At 47.9% G+C, this 25,460-nt stretch overlaps 11 protein-coding genes across 11 annotated transcripts; 3 read left to right on the forward strand and 8 right to left on the reverse strand.

Moving 5' to 3' along the window:
* Nucleotides 1–621: 621 nt before the first annotated feature.
* On the reverse strand, nt 622–3,485 carry FIESC28_01735 (uncharacterized protein; the record flags this gene model as incomplete). Its single annotated transcript, XM_031155885.1, has 3 exons — nt 622–2,294; nt 2,626–3,211; nt 3,258–3,485. The coding sequence occupies 3 exons, from the start codon at nt 3,483–3,485 to the stop codon at nt 622–624; spliced, it is 2,487 nt and encodes an 828-aa protein (XP_031020088.1).
* Nucleotides 3,486–3,963: 478 nt separating this feature from the next.
* Nucleotides 3,964–4,956, reverse strand: FIESC28_01736 (uncharacterized protein; the record flags this gene model as incomplete). Its single annotated transcript, XM_031155886.1, has 1 exon — nt 3,964–4,956. The coding sequence occupies one exon, from the start codon at nt 4,954–4,956 to the stop codon at nt 3,964–3,966; it is 993 nt and encodes a 330-aa protein (XP_031020089.1).
* Nucleotides 4,957–6,877: 1,921 nt separating this feature from the next.
* Nucleotides 6,878–8,369, forward strand: FIESC28_01737 (uncharacterized protein; the record flags this gene model as incomplete). Its single annotated transcript, XM_031155887.1, has 2 exons — nt 6,878–7,858; nt 7,908–8,369. 2 exons carry the CDS (start codon nt 6,878–6,880, stop codon nt 8,367–8,369), a joined length of 1,443 nt encoding a protein of 480 aa, XP_031020090.1.
* A 192-nt stretch (nt 8,370–8,561) lies between these two features.
* Nucleotides 8,562–9,458, reverse strand: FIESC28_01738 (uncharacterized protein; the record flags this gene model as incomplete). The annotated part of the gene is made up of 2 exons (XM_031155888.1): nt 8,562–8,645; nt 8,694–9,458. 2 exons carry the CDS (start codon nt 9,456–9,458, stop codon nt 8,562–8,564), a joined length of 849 nt encoding a protein of 282 aa, XP_031020091.1.
* Nucleotides 9,459–10,058: 600 nt separating this feature from the next.
* Nucleotides 10,059–10,940, reverse strand: FIESC28_01739 (uncharacterized protein; the record flags this gene model as incomplete). Its single annotated transcript, XM_031155889.1, has 3 exons — nt 10,059–10,627; nt 10,680–10,847; nt 10,904–10,940. 3 exons carry the CDS (start codon nt 10,938–10,940, stop codon nt 10,059–10,061), a joined length of 774 nt encoding a protein of 257 aa, XP_031020092.1.
* A 959-nt stretch (nt 10,941–11,899) lies between these two features.
* FIESC28_01740 (uncharacterized protein) lies at nt 11,900–13,243 on the reverse strand (the record flags this gene model as incomplete). Its single annotated transcript, XM_031155890.1, has 1 exon — nt 11,900–13,243. The coding sequence occupies one exon, from the start codon at nt 13,241–13,243 to the stop codon at nt 11,900–11,902; it is 1,344 nt and encodes a 447-aa protein (XP_031020093.1).
* A 1,093-nt stretch (nt 13,244–14,336) lies between these two features.
* Nucleotides 14,337–16,600, forward strand: FIESC28_01741 (uncharacterized protein; the record flags this gene model as incomplete). Its single annotated transcript, XM_031155891.1, has 2 exons — nt 14,337–14,584; nt 14,737–16,600. 2 exons carry the CDS (start codon nt 14,337–14,339, stop codon nt 16,598–16,600), a joined length of 2,112 nt encoding a protein of 703 aa, XP_031020094.1.
* A 914-nt stretch (nt 16,601–17,514) lies between these two features.
* FIESC28_01742 (uncharacterized protein) lies at nt 17,515–18,553 on the reverse strand (the record flags this gene model as incomplete). The annotated part of the gene is made up of 2 exons (XM_031155892.1): nt 17,515–18,045; nt 18,098–18,553. 2 exons carry the CDS (start codon nt 18,551–18,553, stop codon nt 17,515–17,517), a joined length of 987 nt encoding a protein of 328 aa, XP_031020095.1.
* A 369-nt stretch (nt 18,554–18,922) lies between these two features.
* FIESC28_01743 (uncharacterized protein) lies at nt 18,923–20,149 on the reverse strand (the record flags this gene model as incomplete). Its single annotated transcript, XM_031155893.1, has 2 exons — nt 18,923–19,599; nt 19,657–20,149. 2 exons carry the CDS (start codon nt 20,147–20,149, stop codon nt 18,923–18,925), a joined length of 1,170 nt encoding a protein of 389 aa, XP_031020096.1.
* A 566-nt stretch (nt 20,150–20,715) lies between these two features.
* FIESC28_01744 (uncharacterized protein) lies at nt 20,716–23,091 on the reverse strand (the record flags this gene model as incomplete). The annotated part of the gene is made up of 8 exons (XM_031155894.1): nt 20,716–21,165; nt 21,219–21,396; nt 21,444–21,599; nt 21,648–21,845; nt 21,896–22,028; nt 22,080–22,813; nt 22,870–22,952; nt 23,008–23,091. 8 exons carry the CDS (start codon nt 23,089–23,091, stop codon nt 20,716–20,718), a joined length of 2,016 nt encoding a protein of 671 aa, XP_031020097.1.
* Nucleotides 23,092–23,876: 785 nt separating this feature from the next.
* On the forward strand, nt 23,877–25,422 carry FIESC28_01745 (uncharacterized protein; the record flags this gene model as incomplete). Its single annotated transcript, XM_031155895.1, has 2 exons — nt 23,877–23,927; nt 23,983–25,422. The coding sequence occupies 2 exons, from the start codon at nt 23,877–23,879 to the stop codon at nt 25,420–25,422; spliced, it is 1,491 nt and encodes a 496-aa protein (XP_031020098.1).
* Nucleotides 25,423–25,460: the final 38 nt, after the last annotated feature.

Here is a 25,460-nt window from a genome sequence, read left to right on the forward strand (position 1 = left end):
AGAAGACCAGAATTGGCGGATATACACCCACAGATCCGTTCGCCAAGTTGCCAAACGACATTCTATTCTCTGTTCTTCATTACCTCACTCTAGAGAATGTCTCCCCTTTGCAACAATCATCGCGTGCCTTTGCCCAACTGCCGCTACCCAGCAGCTTTTGGCGAGGAATGTTTCAATGGGGACAGCGATTCGAATCCGTCATAGAAGCACGCGATTATTCAAAGGTACACTGATCAACCGTTTCTAGTCACGAAACGGTTGATGGTGACTGCCGAGTCATTGATTTTGAGGCTGGCAATCACACTATTGTTGGCTTTTGGGCGGCCATGACAAGCCAAATGGGCTTTGAGGAACTGAGACCTGTCTTCCGCTAACCTTCTATTCAATCGTTGGGATTTGAGCTGAACAGTACATACCGTATAAATCTCCTATAATACATGGGTCTTGAAAGGAAGCTGGCCTATAAATGCTGATCTAAACTGGCATAAGTATTTAGAATATTTGATCTTTTATACTCTCGACAAGTCTTATTTCCATGCCCTCACATAAAATGCGAGTTATAAAAACTGGGTACACTGGTTGTAACTGACCCAAGGCTTCTTCTCAGATACATAACCAAGTTTATGTTTCGTACTCCTCGCCAGACGTAATGGTTGGGAACAAAAGCGGATCATCCATCAGCCGTTCCATATGTTCCGTTCTGATATGAACAGAGATGTCAACACCATTATCAGTCCAATACTTAGTAGAAGGCCCCGGTGCTTCCTTAACCGCAATATTACCATCCATATCTGGCACAACACTCTCAACGTACGAACACGTAGATCCGAATCCAAAATCGACCTCGTAAACGTTTGCACGTGCCCATGTCGTCACCAGAATATGCCTCTGACCTAGAAAGGCTTGCCATATTCGTTGAGGAGACTTTTCGAATGCGATGCCGTGTAGATGAGCGGCCATCTTACTCGGCTCGGAAATTGTTTTAAGCGTGTTCCGGACACGATTAGCTAGTTCAGTCGAATTTGAAAGGCTGCAGACTTTAGAGGCGGGGTGTTCGATGTTCATCATTACAGCCGGGGAACCGAGGAATTTCTCGTCGAGTCCGAAGGATGATCTAACGCCGTATACGAGATTGCAGTGAATAGGACCTGTGTCATCTTCCAAACCCCGTGCACGGGCTATGCAGGACCAAATATGAGCGATGATTGCATCGTGTTGACTGAGCTTTTCTGATGACGCCTTGTTCGCCTTTTCCCATAGTGAAATAATTTGTTCTCTGCTCAAGTGAATGACGCAGTTCGACACAGGGGCGGTCACATCCCATTCTTCCCAAGGCATGGCTGAGCCTGCTGGTTCGAGATCCGGTGTATCGAAAGCCTCTGGGACTGGAGGTGCCCATGAAGGTTTTGGGCCAGGTGCCCACCAGTCATATCTATGCATCGGCAACGACATAGCTTGTTGTATAAGCTTTTTGTCGGGTTGTTCAGCGTTTATATCTCCGGCGGCATGATTGTCGATTAGAGCAGGGTCAAAAACCGCTTTTGACCGAGGGATAGACTTTCCGAGAAGCATAGACTGGCTGACAGTTGCCCAATCTTTCAGAAGGGACATAACAGCCGTGATATCGGCAAGAGGGTGCGTCTCTTTCAAAGCCAAGACAAAACCACCGCATGCTAACTCGGTGATTTGGATCGCAAGAAAAGGATAGAGACGGCCGTTTTCATCTTTGATAGCATGGCTTAATAGCCGTGGCGTCGGTACAGATGGCATAAACTGCTTGAACACAGCAGAGTCGCAAAGCCAGGCAGGGTGTTTAGAAACTCTGTCTTCTGGATACAAATCTCTGAGTGCAGTAGAGCTTCTAGCATGGACGAACTCGACACCTGGGTCGTTTCCAGTTCCATAGTGCGCATACAAGCGTCTAAAGCGTCGTGCATGTGGAGGGAAATGCGCAGCTTCCGGTGGAGCAGTCCCGTCTGTAGATTCAATAGCTTTTAAATGGCCGCATAACTGGGGATAAGACTCAAGCGTAATCGCTAATGACTCGCGTAGGTGATGAGCCAAATTGATGTCTTGACGAGTTGGCTTTTCATAAAGCCATATTGCGCTTGCGTCGGAGAAATTGGCGGTCGTGCTGTCGAGAAGTGATAGCGGGACGGCTTTTTCTTCACATTTTGTTGTTAAGCGTGTTGAGTTGATGTTTGACATAGACATGGCTGAATGATTGAAAGTGACCTGAGACCTTAGTACGTTGTTGCGAAGGATGAGAGGCCAGATATGAAGACGTCGAATAGCTAGGCCAGATAGTCTTTGGCTCGGAAATGCCCCACAATGTCAGAAAGGAAGGTCAACGGCCCATTGTATTCCTTCAGTCTACTTTGGGAATAATGCGTTTCGGCGAGCTTAATTCAGCAATCGACTCGATATGACTCATGTTGTTAACGAGATTAATTCTATCCAAATGGCTATAGTCTTCTACCGCTCAGTTTGGCGATCCGTTCTTAAGCCATGAAACAAAGTTGTGTAACGAATGAACAGTCGCGACATCATATTCCCCAAACAATCCTTCGACTGTCTCCTTCGGATGATCTTCAATTCTGCATGTTTTTCCATGTGACTTATTACCAGAGTCAGATCGCCAACGTTTCAGATCTATGATACTCTCGCATTCATCTTTCGGATCAAGTAAAACGGGGTTCCAACCCGCATTCGCTGACCCAACCACATCCTTTGAATAATCATCACCAACGTAGACTTTCTGCCACTTCCCAGCTTCTGATTTGGCTTCGTTCAAACTTCTTCCGTTTCGTGCGCTGATTATCTGGGCCAGCATGGATTCTGCGGCGTTGAAAATCTGCTTGTCTGGCTTTTCGACACCGACGTCGTAGGACATGCAGTGAAAGTCAATATCAAAAGTGCTGTTCTTGATCTTACTTGGGTCGGAGTCGGTGCCATAGCGAAGAGGACTGACATTGAGACCCAAGGATGAGAGAATGCTGGGAATGCGATCATCTGAGTTGGTCACGACACCAACAACAAGCTGATCATAATGTCGAGAGGTGTTACCCTTCAAGCTTTTTAAAGCTTCTACAAGACCCTCTTCAGTCTCATAGCCCTCTCTTGAAGCAAAGCGATGTAGTAGTTTTGGCGCGAGATCTTGAGGAAGAGATTGGCCTTTCGGGATCAAAGGCGTGAAAGTATTATGAATAACCTGCAAACATCAGCACCGAACAATACCAATAATAAGAACAACGCACATTTGTCCACCATTTTGTAGCGCCTAGACCAGTTTCCTTTCCAAAGTTCGGATTCTTCTTAGACTCTTGCTTGATAGTCGATATCAAAGTGGATTGCAGCTCTTCATCACTAAAGTCGGTAAGACCGCATTGCCGTGCGACTTGAGCATATTGTTGCGCGACTGGCTGAACAGGCCTAATTAGAGTCCCGAAGGCGTCGAAACATAGAAGGAGATTTCGTTTCGACATGATTGATGGTGTGAGTTGAAGAGCTGAGTTGTGGTGCTGATGAGTGTCGCGTTTTCAGTTTCTCCACAGGGTTAAATGATTACGTCATCGGGATAACCTCTAAGTCGACGTGGGATACCGTTCCGTAAATTGTCAAGGAATAGTTCTGTAAGTTAAAAATAGATAGTCTGTTGAGTTTCACCAGTCATTGGGAATCACATGTGCAAGTGTTCAGATAAGGTTCCCGAGGTTGTGTCTATTCAGGCCGTGTGGCCGAGTCTAAGGAGAATTTATATACTCATGAGTCTCGAGCCTTTATGACCACGACATGACTCTCGTTCATCCTTCAAAAATCAGGTACAATGCTTTGCTCCTAAACTGGAGACCAATCATTCCAAAAGCCCGTGTGGGCTCCTCTCGCTCAACGAGAGTTCAATTCCTTTCTTTCCAAACTCCAAAAGCACAAACAGATCCAAGATAATGCGAGTGTATCGTCAACTTAGTTCTGAGGCTGAACCAGATACTGGCGCATACCAGAAGAGGGAGACTTGCCGAGAGTCATGATCTTGAGACCCTGCTTGTTGGTGATGTCGTGGATCTCCTCCTCGCCGCGCTTCCAAGATGGGAACATGACATACTTGGTTCCCTTCCTGACAACATAGCCGCCGTAGCGCTGGCAGACCATCTTCTTCAGGGCCGTGACTTCGAAGAAGTGCATAGTGTTGATCAACTTGGATTCGTAGCCCCAAGCGGTCTTGGGGTCAGCCACGATACCAGCGTGCTTCTGAATACCGGCCAGATAGGTGTTGAAGAAGTCAACATAGGCAGCAGTGCCATATGCCTTGTGGGTGTTGGCGCTCTCACCGGCCGAGGGGCCGTCTTGTCCAACGATGAGACGGTCGAGACCAGAAAGGTGAGCCTTGACCTCGAGGCAGCGGTCGACGCACATCTGATCGGGTGCGTTGTAGAAGATGGAACCGAGAGACAGAAAGATGCGGTTGCCAATGATGTTCTTGTAGAACTTGTCACCCTGTGAGAAGTCTCCCCAAAGACCGATGCAGGAGACACCAGGGAATCGATCGGCGGCGCGGTTGATGTGAGCAGTGAGTGATTCCTTGTTAATGTCGAGAGCGATATAGGTAACCTGTTTACCCTGGTTGACAAAGGCGTTGACATAGGGCTCGAACTTCGGGCTATTGGCAGCTCCAAGGTCAACAATGACGTTGTTAGTCTTTGGCATGTCAGAGACAACTTTACCGGCGGTAGCTGAGATGATGGAGATCTCGTCAGATGTCTGGTACGAAGTGCCAGCAATGACGTTCCACTTATCCATGCCATAAGTATAGGCCATTTCCTTAGGAAAGTAGCCTTGGCCACGGAAGGCATCGGGGAGTTGACGGTCGAAGGTCAGGTTGAGGGACGAACCGCCGATGTCAATGACGGTACGGTTGGCCTGGGGCCAGAGCATGGTAGCTGAAGTAGAAGGAGACATTATGAATGATGTCAAAGTGCTGATGAAAGGTAGGTAAGGTGTGAAGAGTATGTGAAGATAGTGTGAAGAGTGTGATGATAAGTAGCGATGAGCTGAAAGCTGTGTATGTGTGTGTGTGTGTGGTAGAGAGAGGGGAGGAAAGTTGTCAGGGAGCAGACTAAAGAGGGACTATATACTAGAGCTCTTGTGAGGTCCATTCCGGCTGTTCTGGTAGCGACAGAGCTGTCCTGGCTGGTGTATTGGCACTGACATGGCACAAAGATATTATTCGCAGGTCTCCCATTGGATGTTCGAGCTTCGAAATTCTTGTCAGGGCCACGGCGTCTGTTCCATGGGTGACACTACTGAACAGGCCCACAGTCTGGCACTGACAGAAACAGAGCTACTGTTCGCAGTTCTCCCTTTGGTGGTTCTATAGTATAAAGCATTTCGTGGCGTTCTGGCACAGAGGGAGACGGGCTGGCGAACATGTCGGCTGGTCGTCTTCGTGAGTGCCAACCGATGCCAATGCCACAGCAAAGCCTTGACCATACTCAGGCTCTAGTATACCGAGGCGGTAGCTTTTAATATCTTTCTTTCATAGTGAGGGGTCTTTGCGTACAATTAGTACTCTTGGCTCTGATGTGTGCTTTGGCATTGGGGAGTTCAGCACCTGGCTACTTTATGGTCGCGACAGGGTTACACTCACTATTCTTAATCCGAGTACCATCTTTAAGTTATATATGGATGCAATTTGATACAAGCTGTATATAATAGCAATACGAAAGCTAGAGACGAAAATTTAAAATGTTCATTGATTCTTTTATAACCTACTGGGCAGCTGGACGTCCAGAAGGTTCCTCATGTTTGCTCTGTAGGCAATATTCATCGAAGGACAAATAAAAACATTGCAAATATTTATTGATTAACAAATACAAATATTGAAAACCGAAGAAAACAGCAAATCTGGTATAGACAAAAGGTCTACCCGATACTCAAACAAAGGATTTCTTGACAATGGAATCACGAGTTAATGGATGTTGAGATGAAGTATCCACTTTGGAGGACTTCAACCAATCACATAATTCTCTTTCCGCGAATTTCGCGTACTCTGGCTAGACCCTCAGCTTACGCCTGAATATGGGGTCAAGTCCAATTGTTTATCGGAGAAATGCTGACCTGATGCATTTGGATCCCGTTCATTCGGATCTGAGCCGATGCATGACCCACTGTCATCTGGAGACTACTGTATTGACATATCACGGGCAAGAAGACAAGCTTTTACTTAAATTTCGGAGATGGAGCTATTGGCCGTTGCATAAAACGGGCGACCTCTTGGTGCGCTTGGCAATGTCAGGTTGTGCAGGGTAACTTCAAGCGTCCGCCAGTAATATCGACAACTCGGCATCTAAAAGAGATTTTGAGGCTCTAAAGTTCATGATGCGGCTAACACCGACGTTATTCGGGATCGAAATGCTGTGCAAGTGCCGAGTCAATCTTGCTGGTCGATCATCGTGGTGTCATCAATTGGAACAGTAGGTGAGGCCTCTGCACAATACTTGATTCAACCAAGTATTCTTGGGATACGGTCCTAACAGTTACACACTCAAACCACCACCACATCTGATAGTACACCATCACCATCCCCAAAGACTCGTCAATGAACATGCAAGCCTTGTGGCTGAGCAAAGAGTTAATTGAGCTCACGCCACAAGTTCTGAAGTCATGGAGTAGTCATTGCGCGTTAGTGGCAGCTCCCAAGACGTGATCGGCGGTGGCTGAAAGATTCCAAGTTGCGACTGGGTAGAATGATATCATCACCGTCATATTGCACCACAGAATCCCACAAGAATAAGCCTGATTTACTCAAGACCCGACCGTTAATCGTATTCTCTTATTGCAATTCTTTCAATTCTATTCATTCCATACCAATTGACACAAAATGCAGGACGATCACAAAGATAAAGAGAAGCGCTCAAAATGGAAGATCTTTAGCTCTTCCAAAGACAAGGACAAGGACAAAGATCATCTTAAAGAAAAGCGAAAAAGCCAGGACATTCACCTACCACCTCCACCCGTCAATGAAGCAGCTGAGACTTCGGGTGATTCAACATATGGAAGCAGCGAACCGAATAACTCGCTTACCACAGAGGGCGATCTGAGCAACACGAGAAGCAATGTCGCCAGCGGTAGTGGATTGAGCCCTGGAAAGACGCCAGACACTACAACGCCTACCCCAGGACCAAGTCACAATCCCAATTCCAATCCCAACTCGGGGCCAGAATCATGGACCAGTCCTACTATTAAAAGAGAAACTGTTACGAACCCAAATACTGGACAGACGATAACGACGACTACTACCACGACGACAACCACAACAACTGTGACGAACTCGAATGGTACGACGCAGACTATTGAGGAGCCGAGGCCTGTCGCTGAGATGCCCACTGTCGCAAACCAAGAGGTCACACCAACTTCCCCGCTGCCGCCAACACAGGAACAACCACCACAGCACCAACCGCCTGCGCCTCCAGGGCCGCCACCAGGACAACAATTACAACCACCTCCAATCCCTTCTCAATCCCAATTCGAACCACCATCAGGCGAGCCATCACCAGTCACCCCCACAGCCCGTCGCAAGAGTTTCGAAACACCTGGCAAACGAATTATTCCACCTCGCGACCCAGTTCCGTCAATTACACCATCCGTCGCCCCTTCAGTCGCAGACGGCAATAATTCCCCCGCGATTCCAGAGCGCAATGTTAGACGATCAGCCGAATTCGTCCCCGCGCCGTTGCAAATCGGCCAGGGCGCATTCCCACAGCCTCCACCTCCACAGGACAATAAACCCTTCAATTATTCCCGGCCTGTTAATAGCAAATCCACATTTGCGAACTTGAAGACTGCTGCTGCAGGTATCCACGTAAGTCGTATTGCACACTCAATATTAATTGATGCTAATTCTATCACAGGGCGCTGGGGAAACACTCCGTGGAACACTAAATTCCAGCTTTGACAGAGCACTCGGCGCTGGCCCAGCGGCAATCGAAAGGAACCAAGCTACCATTGAGCAAGGACGCTACGAGATCGACCAGGGCAAATTCTATCATCCCAACCAATACCGTCTACAAAGACCCCACGACGATGCCGGTCCGTCAAGCGACGCACCGCCGATCCCTGACGCGCAGTACGACGACCCGCCGTTCAATATGGGCAACACCACGGGAAGTCCCCCTGTAGCAGAAAACGATAGGGAGCGCCGTAGTAGTAGGCTTAGCAGTTTCTTTGGAAAGAGTTCGCATAGAGCTGCGTCGCAGCCTGGTGCGGATGGAATGACGCCAAGAGCCGAGAGACAGAAGTTGAAGAAGAGGAGTAGTTCAGGCCCAGGCACGCCCAAGTTGAGTGTCGTTGGAGAACGAGTGGGTGAACAGTGAGCGAGCGCTTTGTAATATTAGCTTCAATGAACAATTGGGATAAGCACACGCTGGACATGGTTTGTTGCGAGACATTTATAGGCAATAGTCAGATTTTGGTATATGACTGACAAGACATGTTTTAACGCCAAAGTTTGTTATTGGTATCCTAAGCATACATCTAAAACATAAGGAAATAACTGATTGTTGTGTCTATTTTGAGACGTAGTGAGCGACGTAGCCAATCTCCATGTGGTTACCGATACCATCCTTGGTGTTACCGTTGGGCCAGCCAGGCTATTCACTTGTTAACAATTGTCCCAAATGGTTCAAGGTCTGACTTACCCAGTCTCCACCGACGGCGACGTTGAAGATAATGAACAAGGGACTCTGGCAGAGCGTCTTCCAAGTGTTGGGGTTTCCAATCTGAGCACCGGTCACTCTATGGAAGCTTCTACCATCTCGATACCAGGTGATGCTCTGGGATCGGTAGTTGCTGCTTCGACGGTCGAATTGGACTCGCCAGACGTGGTAGTTGCTATCAGGGAGATCGATGTTGGATGCGATACCACCGGGCTCGTTGCAGATTCCACCAGGGGATCTATCGCAGTGAACAGCACCGTAACCGATCTTCTCGCCGTTGATGTTCTCCATGATATCAATCTCTCCGCACTTGGGCCATTCCACACCCTTACGGATAGAATCACCAAGAAGCCAAAACGCAGGCCAGATACCCTTCTTGCTTCTAGCCGAGTTACCACCCAGTCTAAGCTGAGCTTCAACACGAGTAATCTTCCCAGCCTTAGGGGTCAGAGTGTACTTGCTCTCGATTCTAGCAGAAGTCCAACGACCATTAGACCGTCTGGGGATGAGCTCAAGAGAGTTCTTGCCTGTCTTGCGGATGTTGTTTTTGTTCTTGACGTAGGCTTGGACTTCATTGTTGAAGTTCTTTTCGCGCTGGATGATGTGCCAGACGTTTGTGTCGGGGTATGTGTTTGCGGAACCCTGGAAGCCTTGGGACCAGACTCGGGAGTAACCTGAGTAGGAGGGGGGAGTTGTTGCTGCTGCGGAGGCGAGCAGGTAGGTGATGATGATGGTGAAAGATAACATGGTTGGGGGTGTAAAGGAATGCTTGCGGTGTTTCCGCGTGGGGATTTCAGTAGAAGAATAAGTGCTGGGCACTTTGTAAAGGAGAGTTGAAAAGAGATGAGAAGTTGACTACCTATGATTGACGCCTACCTTCCTCAAGAGCGAGACTCCAGCCCAGGTTATATACAGCAAAGTCATATCCATCATCGATATCTCCTCCCCTCATCCCAAGGATGCAAATATTGGTCTAGACTAACAAGCGAACAATCGCATTGAATCTGGAACATGTCTCAGCTGGTTTCAATTCCCCATCTCCATCGCACTATACCAAAGGCATGAGGTTCCTCGACGCCACGTCTGCGAGATCTGGAATTGTGGCTGATTTATTTCGCTGCTAAGCTTTGGTCCCTGATTCCAGGGGCAAAAGTGTTATCTATATGTGGTTTAGTGAGTAGTTAAGCATACGCGCATGCAAGGAACGTGGCAAGAGGTTAATTTTTCGTGGCGTTTATTGGAAAGGGCGCTGGGATGGAAATGTCAAGGGATTGAGAATGCGATTGTAAGCCACTTTTGGCGAGACTATTGGAGTGGCGTTATGTCCATTGATGTAGGGTATTTCTGCTAAACCACAACCGTCCGAACGACATAAAAGAACCCCCTCGTTCGGATGAGAACCAGCGAAACGACGATGATGGTAACCAAAATGAAGACAAAAAGAATAATCAACCAAGGATTCGAAAAGAGCCTTCCAATAAGCATGGCAAGCAGCATCCAAAGCGCAATCCCCATCATCTCCCTATCTGAAAACTCCGACGCGTGCACACCAGTAAGATACCCACCACCTTCATAATTCATCATAGCGACGGTTAAAATCAGACTTCCGAATATGAGTAACATATCTACGGCCAGTATACCACTGGTCCATAGTGCCCAGGCGTGACCTTCTGCCGCTGCTATAGCCACAGAGAATAGATTGATGAAGATTGATGTGATGAGGAAGGCGACCAGGACTGCACCAAGCGTCTTGGGAGTTTTATGATCTATGGGCTTGTCGATTGCTTCTTTGCACTTTTCGAGTGTTGATGAGGAGTCTGCGGCGTCGAGATCTTGGATGACGGCTTGGGCGAGGTTGAATGTTGGTGGGAATTTGCGCTTGCAAGATGTCTCGCCATCTGTGACCCTACAGACTCCTAAAAATATGTTAATAATTAAAATTCGAGGCTATAAGAACTGGATTCTGACCTGAAGCACCGAACTTGTACCAGTCGGGTATGATATCAGCCGTGGCTTCCTCACACTCCTCACCCCAGATGAGACCGATGGTTGATCGTGGCCATTGGACGAGAGCATAATTCTTCTCAGCCGTGCTTCGACATCCTGCTAGTACACAGATTGAAAGGACGATAAGTCCTAAGGATGAGTTGTTAGTAAACCAAGGGATGTGGATATTGAGAGGATTAGCGTACCCAAGTTCCAAAAAATAAGCCAAAGGATGCTTTTCATCGTTTCTTTTTCGTATTCAACGGTCTGGATCAGCCTTGTGGACACGCCTAGAACTGCTAAACTACTAGTCCAAGAGACCAAGCACCCTTTTTGTACAAATCATTCTCAAACCCTCCAACAACAGTCAACCCAGGGTCTAAGTCCGAGTGTCACTCTGAAGCGCCGCCAAGCCAACACCCGAAAAACACACCAGTCAACCGATTATCTTTTGACGATCTTGTCTCGTTGTTTTCAGCTTTAATTTCATCCTTGCATACACGAAAGGTCGAAATAACGGTTTGACCCCTGTCAGCTGAACTCACTGGTTAGCTGTGAGTGGTCAGATGAAAAGGGCACAGCGGAAAGGCGTTTTTAGCTTGGGCGGCTATGTTACAGAGGGACGAAAAGAGGATAGACAAGGGCGGAATCTGTTCCTGGACCCTTGTTGATGTAACTGCCGATGTCTTGGGGATTAAGCTTGGAGGGAAGCTTATCTTTGGGCACGGGAGCGAGAGACGAGTCATAGCGGTGCATAAGTGACAGTCAGAGCATATAGCACTGACGCATGATAATTGTTCAAGTGAAGAGTGATGGAAAGTGAACCCGGCAGGCAAATCAACCCTGGAGGCTGGAATTTCAACATTCTGTCTCGACTACCTTTGACCTTCAACAACACTTTAATTAAGAACTAATACCTTCGAGAAACCAATTTGTATTTATTTGGTAAAAGTAACCATTGATTTATCATTCAATACACATTTGTACGTCATGAACCTTTTTCACCTATTCCTTGACACATTTAATCTCCAGCTCAGAAGTTCCACCAGGGTAAATTGCCGGACTTCAACAAAACTTTAAATGAGGCAATGATCTTGGGAATTTGGTTTCAATTCATTTGGTCAATGTAACCATTATTCTATATCATCCATAACGCATTTCTATATCATAATTCTTTTCTATCCAATCCTTGACATATAAATCTACAGCTCAGGAGCACCGTAAGGGTAAACAACCTGAGTTACAGCAGGCCACTTGTAAAGCTTATGCTCAGTATCAGCACCAGCCTTGGCATAGTACTGCATAACATCGTTCCACAAGCTATCAGTGTTCTCCTGCTTGCTCAGATCAACAGGCTCCTGCTCGTTGGCAATCTGGCAGATCTGAACACCAGCAGCAGCAAATCGCTTGAGGACGTCGTCGTGGTCGAAGCACTGCTCCATAGTTCCGGTGATTTGCTCCTTCTTGAGAGTCTCAGGGAATCGAGGCTCTTGAGCACTGGCGCGACCAAGACCGACACCGTCGATAATGTCAAGGGAGTCAACCATAGCCTTGACAGTCTTGAAACCACCAGTAGAGAAGACCTTCATCTCACGCTTAAGAGCCTTGACGATCTCCTCAGCCTGAGTAAGGAAGTAGTTCTCTCGCTTACGGTTCTCCTCCTTGATATGAGCGAAAGCAAACTTTTCGTAGTTTCCACCAGAAAGCTCAAGGAAGTCGACCTTGGCCTTCTCGAGCTCGACAGCAAGAGCCTTGGCGTCCTCGACGTCGACACCGCCAGGGGTGTACTCAACAGCGTTGGCCTTGATACCGACGATGAACTTGGGGCTCACGCGACGCTTGATCTCGGCGATGACCTCGAGAACGAGACGCATGCGGTTCTCGCGGCTGCCGCCGTACTCGTCTGTGCGCTTGTTGGTGCGCGGAGAGAGGAACTGGGCGAGGAGGTAACCGTGAGCGCCGTGGAGCTCGATACCGTCGAAACCAGCCTTCTCGAGGAACTCGGCGGCGTGGGCGAAGCCGTTGATAACATTGGCGATGTCCTCCTTGGTAGCAGGTCGGGGAACACCGTATGTCTTTCCGGGTGAGCTGCTGACGAGCTGAACGTCAGAAGCACTGATAGGGTTGGGTTGAATCCACTCCTCGACCTGACGACCAGCATGCGAGACCTGAGCGATCAACAAGTTACCGGCCTTCTTAGCCTCAGTAGCCAACTCCTTGAAACCGTCAAAACGGCGACCCTCGAAGGGCTCTTCGGCGGGAATGGTAAGGTTACCGGGAGCTTCAAGGTTCATTCCATCGATGATAACGTTGCTGGTAAGAATAGAGCCCCAGCCACCGGCACCCCAGTTTCTGTAAAGGGTGAGGAGCTCGGGTGTGACGTATCCTCGGGCTGAGACATCGTTGGCGTCCCATGTGGCAAGCTTCTCAGACATGGCAGCCTTGAGGAAGCGGTTGGGAGCCTTTTGGCCGGCAAAGACATATTCGAGAGGTTCTAGGAGGCGAGAAGGGTCAACGACCTCGGTACCGTATCTTGAAGGAGCCATATTGAAATATTATGTATAATGCAAACTTTGTAAATTTGTATAAAAGGGTATCAATGAGTATGCCGAGACAAGAAAACAGGTGATATAATGTTCTTATATAGAGGCTCTTGACTAATCAATCCTTGCAAATTTTCAGACGGCCCTTACGAAGCCTTAACGAGCAGACCAGTGTCGGTATCGCGAGGCTCCACTTGCGGAGTTTTAAACCTCGGTTCACGAATCATTCGCTTTAGTTCTACGGAGTAGTTACTTATTTTAGACAAAGCGATAGAAAAAATGAGATCCATAACGTCGTTGAACCGTGCGATTGAATTTGTAAGCCGATCGTCGTGGAATTCCTATGGAAGATAGCGAGAGATCGGCACGGTAGATGGCCTTGTCCGTACGGGCCGTACGAGGAAGAACCCTTGCTACAGGTTCATGCATCTCAATCCTATGATCTTTCATCATACTATTGCTTTAAAAGTCTCCGACTGCAACGGCTGGATTTTGGTCGGCGCAATTGTTGGGCCGGACAAAGCATAAAATTGAAGCATTGACGACGCATTGGTGAATTTATACCGCTTGTTGTTCACCGCTTTGTGTAGAATTCAGCCCATAGTCGCGTCACTCATAGGCAGTGAAGGATTTAACTGCCAACATCTGGAGAGGCAGAACCTTTTATTGTACACATTATAGTTAAGAACAACTATGAACTTTATACAACTTCGTGCATACTTTTAGTCTTAAACTTTCATCAGCATTAACATTGTAGCCATATTATTGTTTACACTATTGTTTCAAATGGTATAGCTTGAAAACCAACCTTTCAAAACTCAAGTAGATAAGCAAGCACCAAGCATCTGTTCACCCGGAAGTCGTTTCATCACGAATGTGTCAAGCAATTATCTCGAGACTCATTGGCTTGAACGCGACTCTTTACAGGATGTAGTTCTGCACGGGCAGTCTAACCAATAGCTATGCTACAAACCATGCAGATTCTTATTGGTAAATAGTCGCCCGCTCTTCAGGCTGCCGCCTTCTCCAAGTAGGTAGACGGCGGCAAATCTTACTCCATTACTCAATTTGTGAGACCGTAATACCTTACCATAAAATGCCTCATCTTTGCTACAATTGTCAAGTTATACTTTGCGCCATTGATCAACGTTTCACTGATGGGGGAATCAATGATTCTGGTGATAAATATTATAACTCCTCTCTGTTCACCGGCGGATTTCGGGGATGGATCACAGCTGCGACAGAAGGTACATGCGACCTCTGCTCCCTCACGTATTTCAATCCTGAGCCTGATCTATACAAGGAGGCTTTGGACGAGATAAGCCACCATGGAGAGATGACGTGGTACGTGCATTGGTACTCAAAAGACTGGGCTCACCTGCTTTTGAGATCGACATATAAAGAACTGTCTGGTGGGGTTTTCTTCCAACGTCAGTCAATGACAGATGAGGAAGGTAGTGACACCCTCTTGGTACTGACAGATCTATACTGACAAGTATTCTGACTGCAGTACTCCAGTTGAAGGCTTTAGGCGGCGAGGCGGGCAGCTCGACATGGGGTCCAAGAACCGTAACTGCAATTCGTGGCTGGCTAGACGAATGTATCTCATCACACGATGAATGCAGAACCCCCTCAAACTTTGCGCTTCCGATGCGTCTTCTGGACGTGAGCCCAGCAGGAACCAGGACCGCCGTCCCTACCACCGTCGACGATATCAACAGTTTGTCGATTGATGTTTTGCCTCAAGTCAAGCTATTCTCGACGGCGGACCTCCCCAGTGACACCAAGTATTTAACTTTGAGTCATTGCTGGGGTACGGGAGTTTCTATGAAACTCCCGAACAAGCTACTCAACATATACGAAAGCCAAATCCCGCTTGTCGATCTTTCAAGCCCTGAGGCAAAAGTGTTCAAAGAAGCAATATGGATTACCAGATGTTTGGGGTATCGTTACTTATGGATTGATGCACTATGTATCAATCAAGAGGATGAGACCGAGAAATCAATTGAGATTTCTCAAATGGACCAGATCTTCAGTGGAGCAGAAGCCAACTTATCTGCCACATCGGCATCGTCTGGCGCCGACGGTATGATATTCAATCGGGAGCACAGTCTGTACGAGCTATTTCCTTGTGAATGGAAAGAACCTGCCCTAGAAAAGACCCAAGATGAAATGCTTCAAGAAAAGAAGGACTATTTGGTGGTACGTGTACCAAGGGAGATTATCGTTTGTGAGCCAGTCAACAAACGGGCATGGGTATTCCAAGAGCGCATTCTAGCCCCGCGGGTCATCCACTTTTGCAGAAACAGGATACATTGGGAGTGTACGCGAGAGACTGCCACGGAGCTGCAGAACTACTCACCCTGGATTATTGAAGAAAAAGGGATTGGCTATTCCCATACCAAATACGCCCGGTATGCGTCAATGGAAGGGATTGACGACACTAAGATGGGAAAGAAGGATTGGTGCCACCGATTCCGGGGTCTCGTGGATCACTACTCTTACACTTCGCTCACGTTCCCTCAAGACAGGTTAGCTTCACTTGCTGATATTGCAAAGAAGATCAGTGTTGATGGAGGTCTGAGAGAGAACGAGTACTTTGCAGGTCTATGGGGACCTGATCTACCAGAGGCGTTGATGTGGAAGGCTAACCACAAAGCCGGAGTAAGGAAGTGGGATCCTGAACACGTCGGGTATATCGGCCCGTCGTGGTCTTGGGCTGGATGCGAAGCTGAGACAATAATCGGCGGAAAGGATTATCGTGACGAGTGGGAGAGCTTAGTTACTGTAATCCATGTCTGGACAGTGCCTAATATACCTGGCGGTAGCCGGTTTGGGGCGCTCGCTGATGGAGCGTTGATTCTGAAGGGCCGGCTTGTGGAAATGCACCGCAAGAGGATCGGTGATGCGTTCGTGGTATCAATAAGAGATGGTGATTCCAATTCTGAAAGAAAATTGTACTTCGAAGCAAGAACTGCGCAAAGCATTAAAGAGTGGGAAAATCATCCCGCCGGAATCATGAAACAGTTAAGCATCTGCTGGGATCGATATACGATGGCCTTCGACCGTGCGGCTCTTCCTGCACAACAGGTCGACACGTCCCTGGATTTGAGTTCCTGGCCCAAGATCGAGCCAGAGGTCTTTTATCTTTTACCGATCTGTCAATATCCTATGCCACACCTTTCCAGGGAGGATAATTGTTTCCCAGTAGAGGGGTTGGTTCTGTGTCGCGATGATACTACTGGCAGCTTTAGACGAGTTGGAATTTTCAATACGTGCGTGGCCTGGGCCGTCGGGACTAATAAGGAGTTGAAGCTGCGGTTACTGAAAGTCCCCGAAACGGAGTTGACGATTGTCTGACAACTGGAAAACTGTAATTCGCAAATATCTTTTCTATTATATATGCCCCAATGATGCTGAGAACTGGAGTTTGAGTAAAATAGTTTTGGTTACCTAGGAATCCTCACCGTTGACTACACTTCTGATGAGCAATTAAATATTATATTTTATAATGCCAGACTCCCCGGACATGTCATGCTATCAATAAAGACACATACCAACCTACTTAAACACATTCCCCAGTCCTAGCCTGGTCTGGTTTCTTGGGTAGGTATACTGGTAACTTGATGGGGGGTGTCCTGCTGTAGGCTGGCGGTTGGGGTCCTTTAGCCCTGAGTGCTGCTTTTCGACGTTTTGTGTTTCGATTACGCCAGAAATAGCAACAGCCGCATGTTGTCAACAGGACAAAGATAACTGGGACGACGACAACGATAGTAATGAACATAGTACCGAGGCCTGTGTCGTCGCGATTTGGTGTGTCTGACATGGCTTGATGGGTTTCGATTGGATATATCCAGTTGATGCGAGGTAATGTGATGTATATATCGAATGGGATTTGCGCTACGTTCATTATTAATATTGTGACTCGTAAGAACAAATGTGTGTTCGTAAAGTCCACCTACATGCTCATGTGAATTGGTTTGCGGTGTATCCTTGGAGGTACCCAAGTAACCTGCGTTCAATCAAGCAAACTCGAGCCGTCCATTCGATCTCTGTCACCCAGGTTATAGATTTACAACTCCTCTCCTCGAAGGAAAAAATTAAACAGAAGGAATGGCGAGGCACCCTGTATTAATCACCCCATTATCTGTCATCGCCTTGGAACTCTGGTCCAGGTGCGCGTTTCTGTGGCTGAGCCTGACAAGGGTAACATAGGCTGAAAACAAGATCCAGGGTCAACAAGCTTAGAATCAAGCATCAATCATGGGAATCTGCTAAGCCTCGTCAGGCTGAGCGGCTATAACCTTCTGTAAGTTCCGATCACGCTCAGCCAAGGACTTGGCAGTCGGTTTTCCATAGATCTGGTCCGTCTCCTCGCAAATCTTATCCGTCCAGTTCTCCCCTTCCTCATTCTCACGTATCCCCTTGAAGCTAACTTTCCCTCCATCATCCCAGCACGCCTCCATGGTATCAGCCAGATTTCTCAAGAAGGCCGAGATACCACCTGTCCCGCCAGCGCTGTTATACGTCTTGAATGGACCTGCTACAGCCCATCTCGGTGCTATGCTTGCTTCGACGATGGTGTCTAAGTCTTGCACTGAGACGACGTCTTCTGAGACCAGGTGGCATGCTTCGCGGAATAAGGCGAATGCTAGGCGATTACCGACGAAGCCTTGAGTTTCTTTGTTGATTTTCACCGGGCGATGGCCGGAATTGAGGGTTTTGAAATAGTGAATTGCGAAGTCTGTTCTCTCGGGTGCTGTATGAGGAGAAGGAACAACTTCGATTAGCGGCATTATATGGGGCTTTGGACAAATTAGTAAAATGTTGTGAGGAGTGAGGTATTTGCTTGCTTACTGGGTTGAATGGATGGACCACGAGAACCCTACTCTTGTTCTCCAGATCCTCCACCTGTTTCGAAGCCTGGATTCCAGATGTCGAACTCCATAGATGAGCATCAGAAGGTGCATATTTGATGACTTCAACCCAAGTTGACTTTTTGAAATCGATACTATCGGGTCCTTGTTCTTGAACTATAGTTGCATTCGAGACAGCTTCTTCAATGGAAGAGCACGGCACAATTCGTCCAACGGAAAGTAGTTGTTGAACAGAGAGATCTTTGTCATTGTTCTCCTTCTTGGTAGAGTCAAGATAGACTGGGAGGATGCTTTCAATATGTTCTTTCAGATCACTCCGAACGTCGAAGAGTCTGACATTGGCATTTGAATAGCGGAGATGGAGAGCAGCAAAGGAAATGCCTATTGTGCCCAATCCAATAAGTGCAATTGTTTCTTGTCTCTTTTCTTCTGTCATTGTCGAAGTTTTAGTTGTTTGTTAAGTCTGGAGATGAAAGATGGGTATGATGTGACGTTCAGTTTGTGTGAGTGTGGGGAAATGCTTGGTGGATGTACCCGAGGTGGAAGTGGAACGGTAGTGCCGGGCCGAGAATACCGTGCTGAGTTGAAGCCACACAATGCTGGACAGAAGCTGCCTCTTAGACTGCCCACCTAAACCAAGCCGTCACTGAATAACAATTTGGTGAGAAAGCGATTTTGTTTTTCACAGGATCATCTATAACGATAGACATAGAACATGTGTTGAGCTGTACTCCGAGTTGGGGAAGTTAAATATGTCATGTGATATCATTGCTTGAGTTCTGTGCTAGAATAGAAGTGATAGTCATTATATCTGAACTCCGTTTGTCTCCTGGGTCTTTCCGTCTGCCCCGTTTGCCTTGTTTACCTTGTCAGCAAAGCCGTTGTCCTCGCGAGCTGACTTGGCCTTCTCAGCAAGCAGTACATCCAACGTTCTATGTGCAGAAAGAAGTGTCTCGCTGCTCGTTCCCGTATGGTAGGGAGTATTTGTAGGTTCATCCGATACGCGAACAACATAGTTCTTGGGCTGATCATCGACCACCAAGCGCAGCAAATCAGGCCTGGAGTAATGTCCAACACAATCCGTCAAGGTCTTGGCATAGTCAATCTGATCAAGATCGATGTCGCAGTAAATTAGACCGTCGTAGTTTGGATCAGTGGGTTCGGTAAGTTGTCTTCCGTCTGGCCCGAAGACCGATGCACGACCTCCGCCGCCGGCGAGCATGAAGCCATCTTTATCCGCATTACCCTGACCTTGACTGTTGAGCCTGGCACCTTCTGCTGAGAGTGGCTGATTGGTGACTAGGACATAGACAGCACCCTCAAGGGCATACATGCGACTAGCTGTGACCTCGTTGGCCTCGGAGAAGACTGAGTATGGTTCGACTGCGTTGGGCGTCCACTTGGCGTTGAACGGCCATGCAGCAATATGAACTTGTTCTCCTTGGCAGTATGTGTGGTACTTGAGAAGAGGTTGCAGGTGTTCTAAAAGCTGAGGTTAGCACGGACAGGTGGGCATGGACTACGGAACGTGTGACTTACCCCAGCAATTAAGCATGCCAATTCTTCCCAAAGGGGTGGCCACAACAGTGGTGAGAGAGTCCCCAGTAGAATCACCAAATATGGTTCTCTCAACATGTGTAGGCTTAGTCTTCCGACGATGAAGTAAGATGTTTCCATCAGGTCCAATGAGAACCTGGGCGAGATACAGCGACGCCCCGACACGCTCACTGAAGCCAAAAGATACATACATCTTTGCAGCGGCAGCAGCCTGTCGGATCTGCAGCATCTCGTCCCCATGAGCAGACATGCTGTTTGCCATGTACTTTTGCACCAGGGGTATGTTCTCTCTGTAAGTTCCGGACCAGAGAAAATTGGGGTAGCCTGGGATCCAGACCTCGGAGAAGGCAATCAGGGAGGCATCATTCTGGCTGGCTTCGTTGATAAGCTTGATTGACTTTTTAATGCCGGCTGCCTTGTCGAACCAGCATGGCTCAGACTGGCAAATGGCTGCTTTCCATTGACGGATGGACATTGTGAATGATGCAACGATGAACAGCTAATGGGAATGATAATGAGACCAGTGTAATAAATAGGATTGCCCAAGACATGTTTATATAGAGTTTGTGCATCACTCTGACGGCTATCTTTAAGCCTGAATCCACGTGGTGTGGCTTCATGGCCTTAGACTTGAGGGCTTCATTATCTCGGATAGGCATTTCCCAGTCATCCTAACCTACCACATGGCGCTACCCCGCAAAGTGCAGACCACACAGATAAGAAGATCCGGAGGTATGTGGTAGGTAGGTGTGTAATTACGTCTCGGGTAAGCATTATCCAGAGGGTGTGGAGATTTGATTATTGCCGGATATCGACTACAAACGCCGCGTGAGTAACATGAGATGGCGGCTAGCGAAACTCAATTGCCCATTATCTGGTGGAGGCCTATCTACTGGCTAGAACATGAGAGATTGCCATTGTCGAGATAAGCTCTGCTGTACTCCAAGTGGTCTAATCCCTCACCCCACAGGCCACTCTCTAAAGACTATAGTCCGCTATTAATACCTATGATCTACATTTGACAGAAGCTTAGTGATGGATCTATGTATCATGTCCTCCACCCGAAAATTGTGCTTCATGGAAAAGTGTCCCGATCCAATCCTCGTACTCAAGGCCCTCACCCCCCACGCCAACAAAGGGAATTTCAAGATCAAAACCCCCAAGACCTTGGAGTGTCCACATAGGGATACCAGTATTCGGGTCCCAAGTTTCACCTGGCCGTGCATCCTCAACAGAAGGTGCCGTGTCATCAATTCCTACTGCCATCAATGCACTTTCACACACCGACCACTCTCGGGCCAGTTTCTGGATTGCTTGGAGTGCACGTTGACTCCAAGCCCACGCTGTGCTCATATCGATCAATGCTTCAACTACAATGTTCAACGAAGCAATCGCCCGCGATTTACTTTTCGGATCAGGTGAGGTTGCCTCGAGCAGCAGAATTATAGAGGCTGTAAAAGCACAGTGGATGGATGATATGGGTATCCGACGCTTGATCAAGGTCAGTATGAGTTAAAAGGCAGATTGGAAGCCTCCTCGCTTACCAATGTATAGTGTTTTTTGTACAATCTTAAGATTGTACTAATCATTTGAGCAGACTGGCTGCATTCGACGAGATGAGTAGATCCTTCTCTAGGATGAAATCCTCCAGGATCTGACGCATGACCCCTCACTCCAATAAAGGGCCGATGTAACAAAATGATAGCAACATGATATTGTAGACTATATATGTTATTCGCCAATTCTTTCACATGGGTTCAATGACTCACTGAAGCTGATACACATGTGGCAGAGTGGGTGATAGAGGAGACGGCACAAGTCGGAGGCAACTCGGTAGATTAGTCTGAAACTTCATCAGTTCTACATGTGTCTTTGTTACCAGATCTCGGGTGTGAGCTCTTAGTCTCCGGCTACTTGGGCGGTAACTAGTACACTGTTAGCATCTACACACCGAGCTTTGGAGCTATACATACATCTCGTCAAGGGGAGATCCCGTGATGCGAAATAGTTCAATCGTGGCGCGGACATTTGAAATTATATGACCTTTCGGGAAGGATGTTTGCTGATTAGACCAAGGCTCATGCTCTGCGCTGTGTTCAAGTGAAGGAAGGGCAGCTGATATCTCATTCTCTTGTATAGTCGACGGCCGACCAAGGCCAATGTTGAATAATCTGGAAGATTAGCAATCTAGGCATGGCATAGGGGCCCGGTTCAGGCTTACTTGTCTAGCACGTAGCAACTCCACCATACAGTTGCCCCAACTTCAGCTGCTTGCTCGGTAATATGGCCTGTCTCGCACCAATGGGTACGATCTAGATGCAGTCCAAGGTTAAAGGCCATCCTTGCTGCCATTCCTGTGAAAATGGCTGTTAGCATGACTACAAGATTGGAGCATACAATCATACCGCAATACAACCACCCAAGTGCTTCCTTATCCGTAGCTATCTCACGAAGACAAAGTAATGCCGTTGCTTGAATGGTAGTGACCTTGGGTGCCTGGCTCTCATAGAACAAAATCATCTTGGCCTGCTCAGCCAGCGCATTTCCCGCAGTATTAGGATCAAGAGGATCTGACCGTAACTCATCGCGGTCTGAGTATCGTGAAGCAAGAGCAAGAACAGCCGATAGTAACAATGGGGTAGCATATTGCTCTGTATGATTGATGAGAAGGTCATCAAGAAAGGGCTGCTTGACGACGATATATTGCCAGGTATTTTGCCAGCTCCAGAACAGTTCGAGGAGGTGATCGCGCAGCTCATCGGATACCTCTACTCGCAGACCTAGACAGTCGAGTGTACGTGCAGCCTGCTCCTCGAGTTCACGAGATGACACTGTAGAGCTTGCAGCAGGGCTATTCTTGAGTAGAGAGAAGTTACTCCGCGAGCCAAAGTAGTGGATCTGGCCATCTTCGCCAATGTTGAGAGCACCGAGTCTGTCACTAATGTCTCTCGTTGGTGATCGGTGCGTTGAGTTGGGAACGTCAGAAAGGGAGTCGTCTTCTGAGTTGTCACATGATTCCTCCAGACGCGACGACTCGTCAACATCTTTAGAAGCATTCGCCCCTTGGTATTTCTCAAGCTGTGACTCCAGGCTTCTTATACGTTGCTGGAGTGCTTCAACGTAGCGTTTACTTGGGGGCCTGGAATAATGGTAAGTACTCTCGGCTATATGTGTCAAGGGGGTTGTTTCTCTTACTTTCTATTGCTATCCTGGCTTGTGTATTCACAGTGCTCGCCGTTTGTGATGCATGTTGTACAGATGGGGCGTTGACCATCACACTGGTAAATCATGTCAGCGGTCGATCCAATCAGATGAAGATTAGAGGTAGCTTACCTTGATTCGCTTTGTTCGGCATAGGTTACAAGCTAGGGATGAGCGTTGCCTAGGTTTCCCAGAGGCTGTCACCTGAGATTTCATGGTGACGGTAATGGGAAGTGTAATAGACACAAAGCGGGGTTGATATATCTGGCTAATGAACAAACGACAGCCAATTGCACGTGACAGCTCAACTACAAAAGTTGTGAGCCGTATATATTCATACATGTATATTTGTTGTTGTTAAGCCAATCGCGCAGCGTAGGTATCCTCGTTGCAGTCCCTGTTTCTCGCATGCTTCTCTCCAACGTGTACTGCCTGATCCAACTGACATACCCTGGAGAGTATATCGTCTAGTTATCCTATTTAGAGACCAGAGTAGTTGGTGGATGCCGTGCATTGCCGCCTGCATCCTACCGAAACCATGGTAAGGGATCGATAACGCGGCTTTCTCGAACCGAGTTTCCCTTGATGATGGAAGTTGACGTATCTGAAAGAGTCGGATAGGCATTACCCACCATATCATCAATAACGAGGCGTTTCCATTTTGCAAGCTTAGACATGTGAGCTAGATAAGCTTCATCCCCGCAGATTAGCGTCGTCAAAGTGAGCGCGGCGTCTAAGCTATCGCTGCCTTTTGTTTATCATCCTCCCCGCCCTGTCCGGTTAAGCATTATCCAGACGCTAACGCACTCTTATCTGGGCTAGTCCCTTGAACTATACTGAGACTCTTCCACAACTGCCATTTGATCACCGTATCAAGTTATTCCAGCTAAGATTCAATACTCTGGTGCTATCTTTCTCCTTAAATAACCAATCATGCCCTTCTCGTCATCGCAGTTGCTTTCTGTTCAACTCAGTTCTCGACAGAACAACAGATTCTACCTATGGCTCAAATCAAATTTCGTGGGAAGCCGCTCATCGGCTACAATGTTCTAGTATGTATCCGCATTCCCTCTATCAACGTTGCTCTGCTGATCACAACATCGCCAGATCATCGCTTTTGCTACCTTTGGAAGTATCACATATGGTTACTGCTCCGCCATCATCGGCTCCACACTAGGCCAACCTTCCTTCCTAAGCTACTTCGGCCTCGACACAGCCAAGAATGCACCAGCGTTAATCGGAGCCATCAATGGTTTGTTCCAGGGAGGAGGTCTCATCGGCACATTGACCTTTGGAGGTCTCGCAGACAAATTCGGACGATGCAAGGCTATGTTCCTCGCCAGTGTCCTCGCTGTTATCGGCGGTGGACTCCAAGCAGGGTCAGTGCATTTAGCTATGTATCTGGTGGCTAGATTTATCACAGGCCTTGCCGTCGGTGGTCTAGTCATGATTGTTCCCCTTTGGCAAACCGAGGTTGCTCCTTCACACGCCCGAGGACTGCTCGTGGGTCTCCATGGTGTTTCAATCCTGCTCGGCTACTCATCATCTGCCTGGGTTGGTTTCGGGTTCTTCTATGTGAACGCAGATGGAGCACAGTGGAGGCCACCTCTGGCCATCCAGTGCCTCCCTCCGTTGATCCTCGCTTGCGGTGTCTACTTCATCCCAGAGTCTCCTCGTTGGCTGGTAGAGCATGATCAGCATGAGAGAGCGGAAACCATCCTCAAGCGCATTTACAGAGACTCGGACGACCCCAGCAGTCACGAAGCCAATGTTCAGTTCGCCCAGATTCGGGCCCAGGTTGAACTGGAACGCAGCCTCCCTTCGTCCTGGTCATCTTTATTTACCGTTCCCCACTATCGCAAGAGAGCCTTTATCGGCTTCACCACCCTTCTTGCGGGCCAGCTTAGCGGAACTACTGTCATCAACAACTACGGTCCTTCTCTGTATGCTGCTTTAGGTCACGGTCCTGCGGCTAGTTTGGCACTGTCTGCTGGGTGGCTTACTGAAGGTCTTGTTTGCAACGCCATCAACGCCGTACTCCTCGACTATGTTGGCCGCAGGTGGCTCATGGTCACTGGGCTCTTTGGCTGTGCCGTGTCCCTTCTTGGTGTCAGCATCATGGTCGCCTTGTATGGCGGTACAAACAACACAGGCGGCAACTCTGCTGGTGTCTTCTTCCTGTATCTCCATCTGACTTTCTATGCCACCTGTATGGATGCATCCACATACGTTTATGGATCCGAGATTTGGCCTACACATCTACGAGGAAAGGGCTTCGCTGTCTCGTGCGCTGGTCTCTTTGTCGGATCGTTGACATTACTGGAAGCTGCACCTACCGCATTCCAGACTATCGGTTGGAAATTCTATCTGATTATGATGGCATTCACCATCATTTGTGCGATTATCTTTATATTGTACTTCCCTGAGACCAAGGGGCTCACTCTGGAGGAGATTTCGGCACTTTTTGGTGATGAGGTCGCGATTGAAGCTTCACATATCCAGACCAAGACTTCCATTGCCAGTGAGAATGAGCCCGTCAAGGCATGACTCTAGTTGAGAGTAGGGGGTTCGTACGACTGAAGACA

Source organism: Fusarium coffeatum (genome assembly GCF_003316985.1).
Source record: "Fusarium coffeatum strain FIESC_28 chromosome Unknown BRIP53273_contig_40, whole genome shotgun sequence".
Classification (NCBI taxonomy): Eukaryota; Fungi; Ascomycota; class Sordariomycetes; order Hypocreales; family Nectriaceae; genus Fusarium; species Fusarium coffeatum.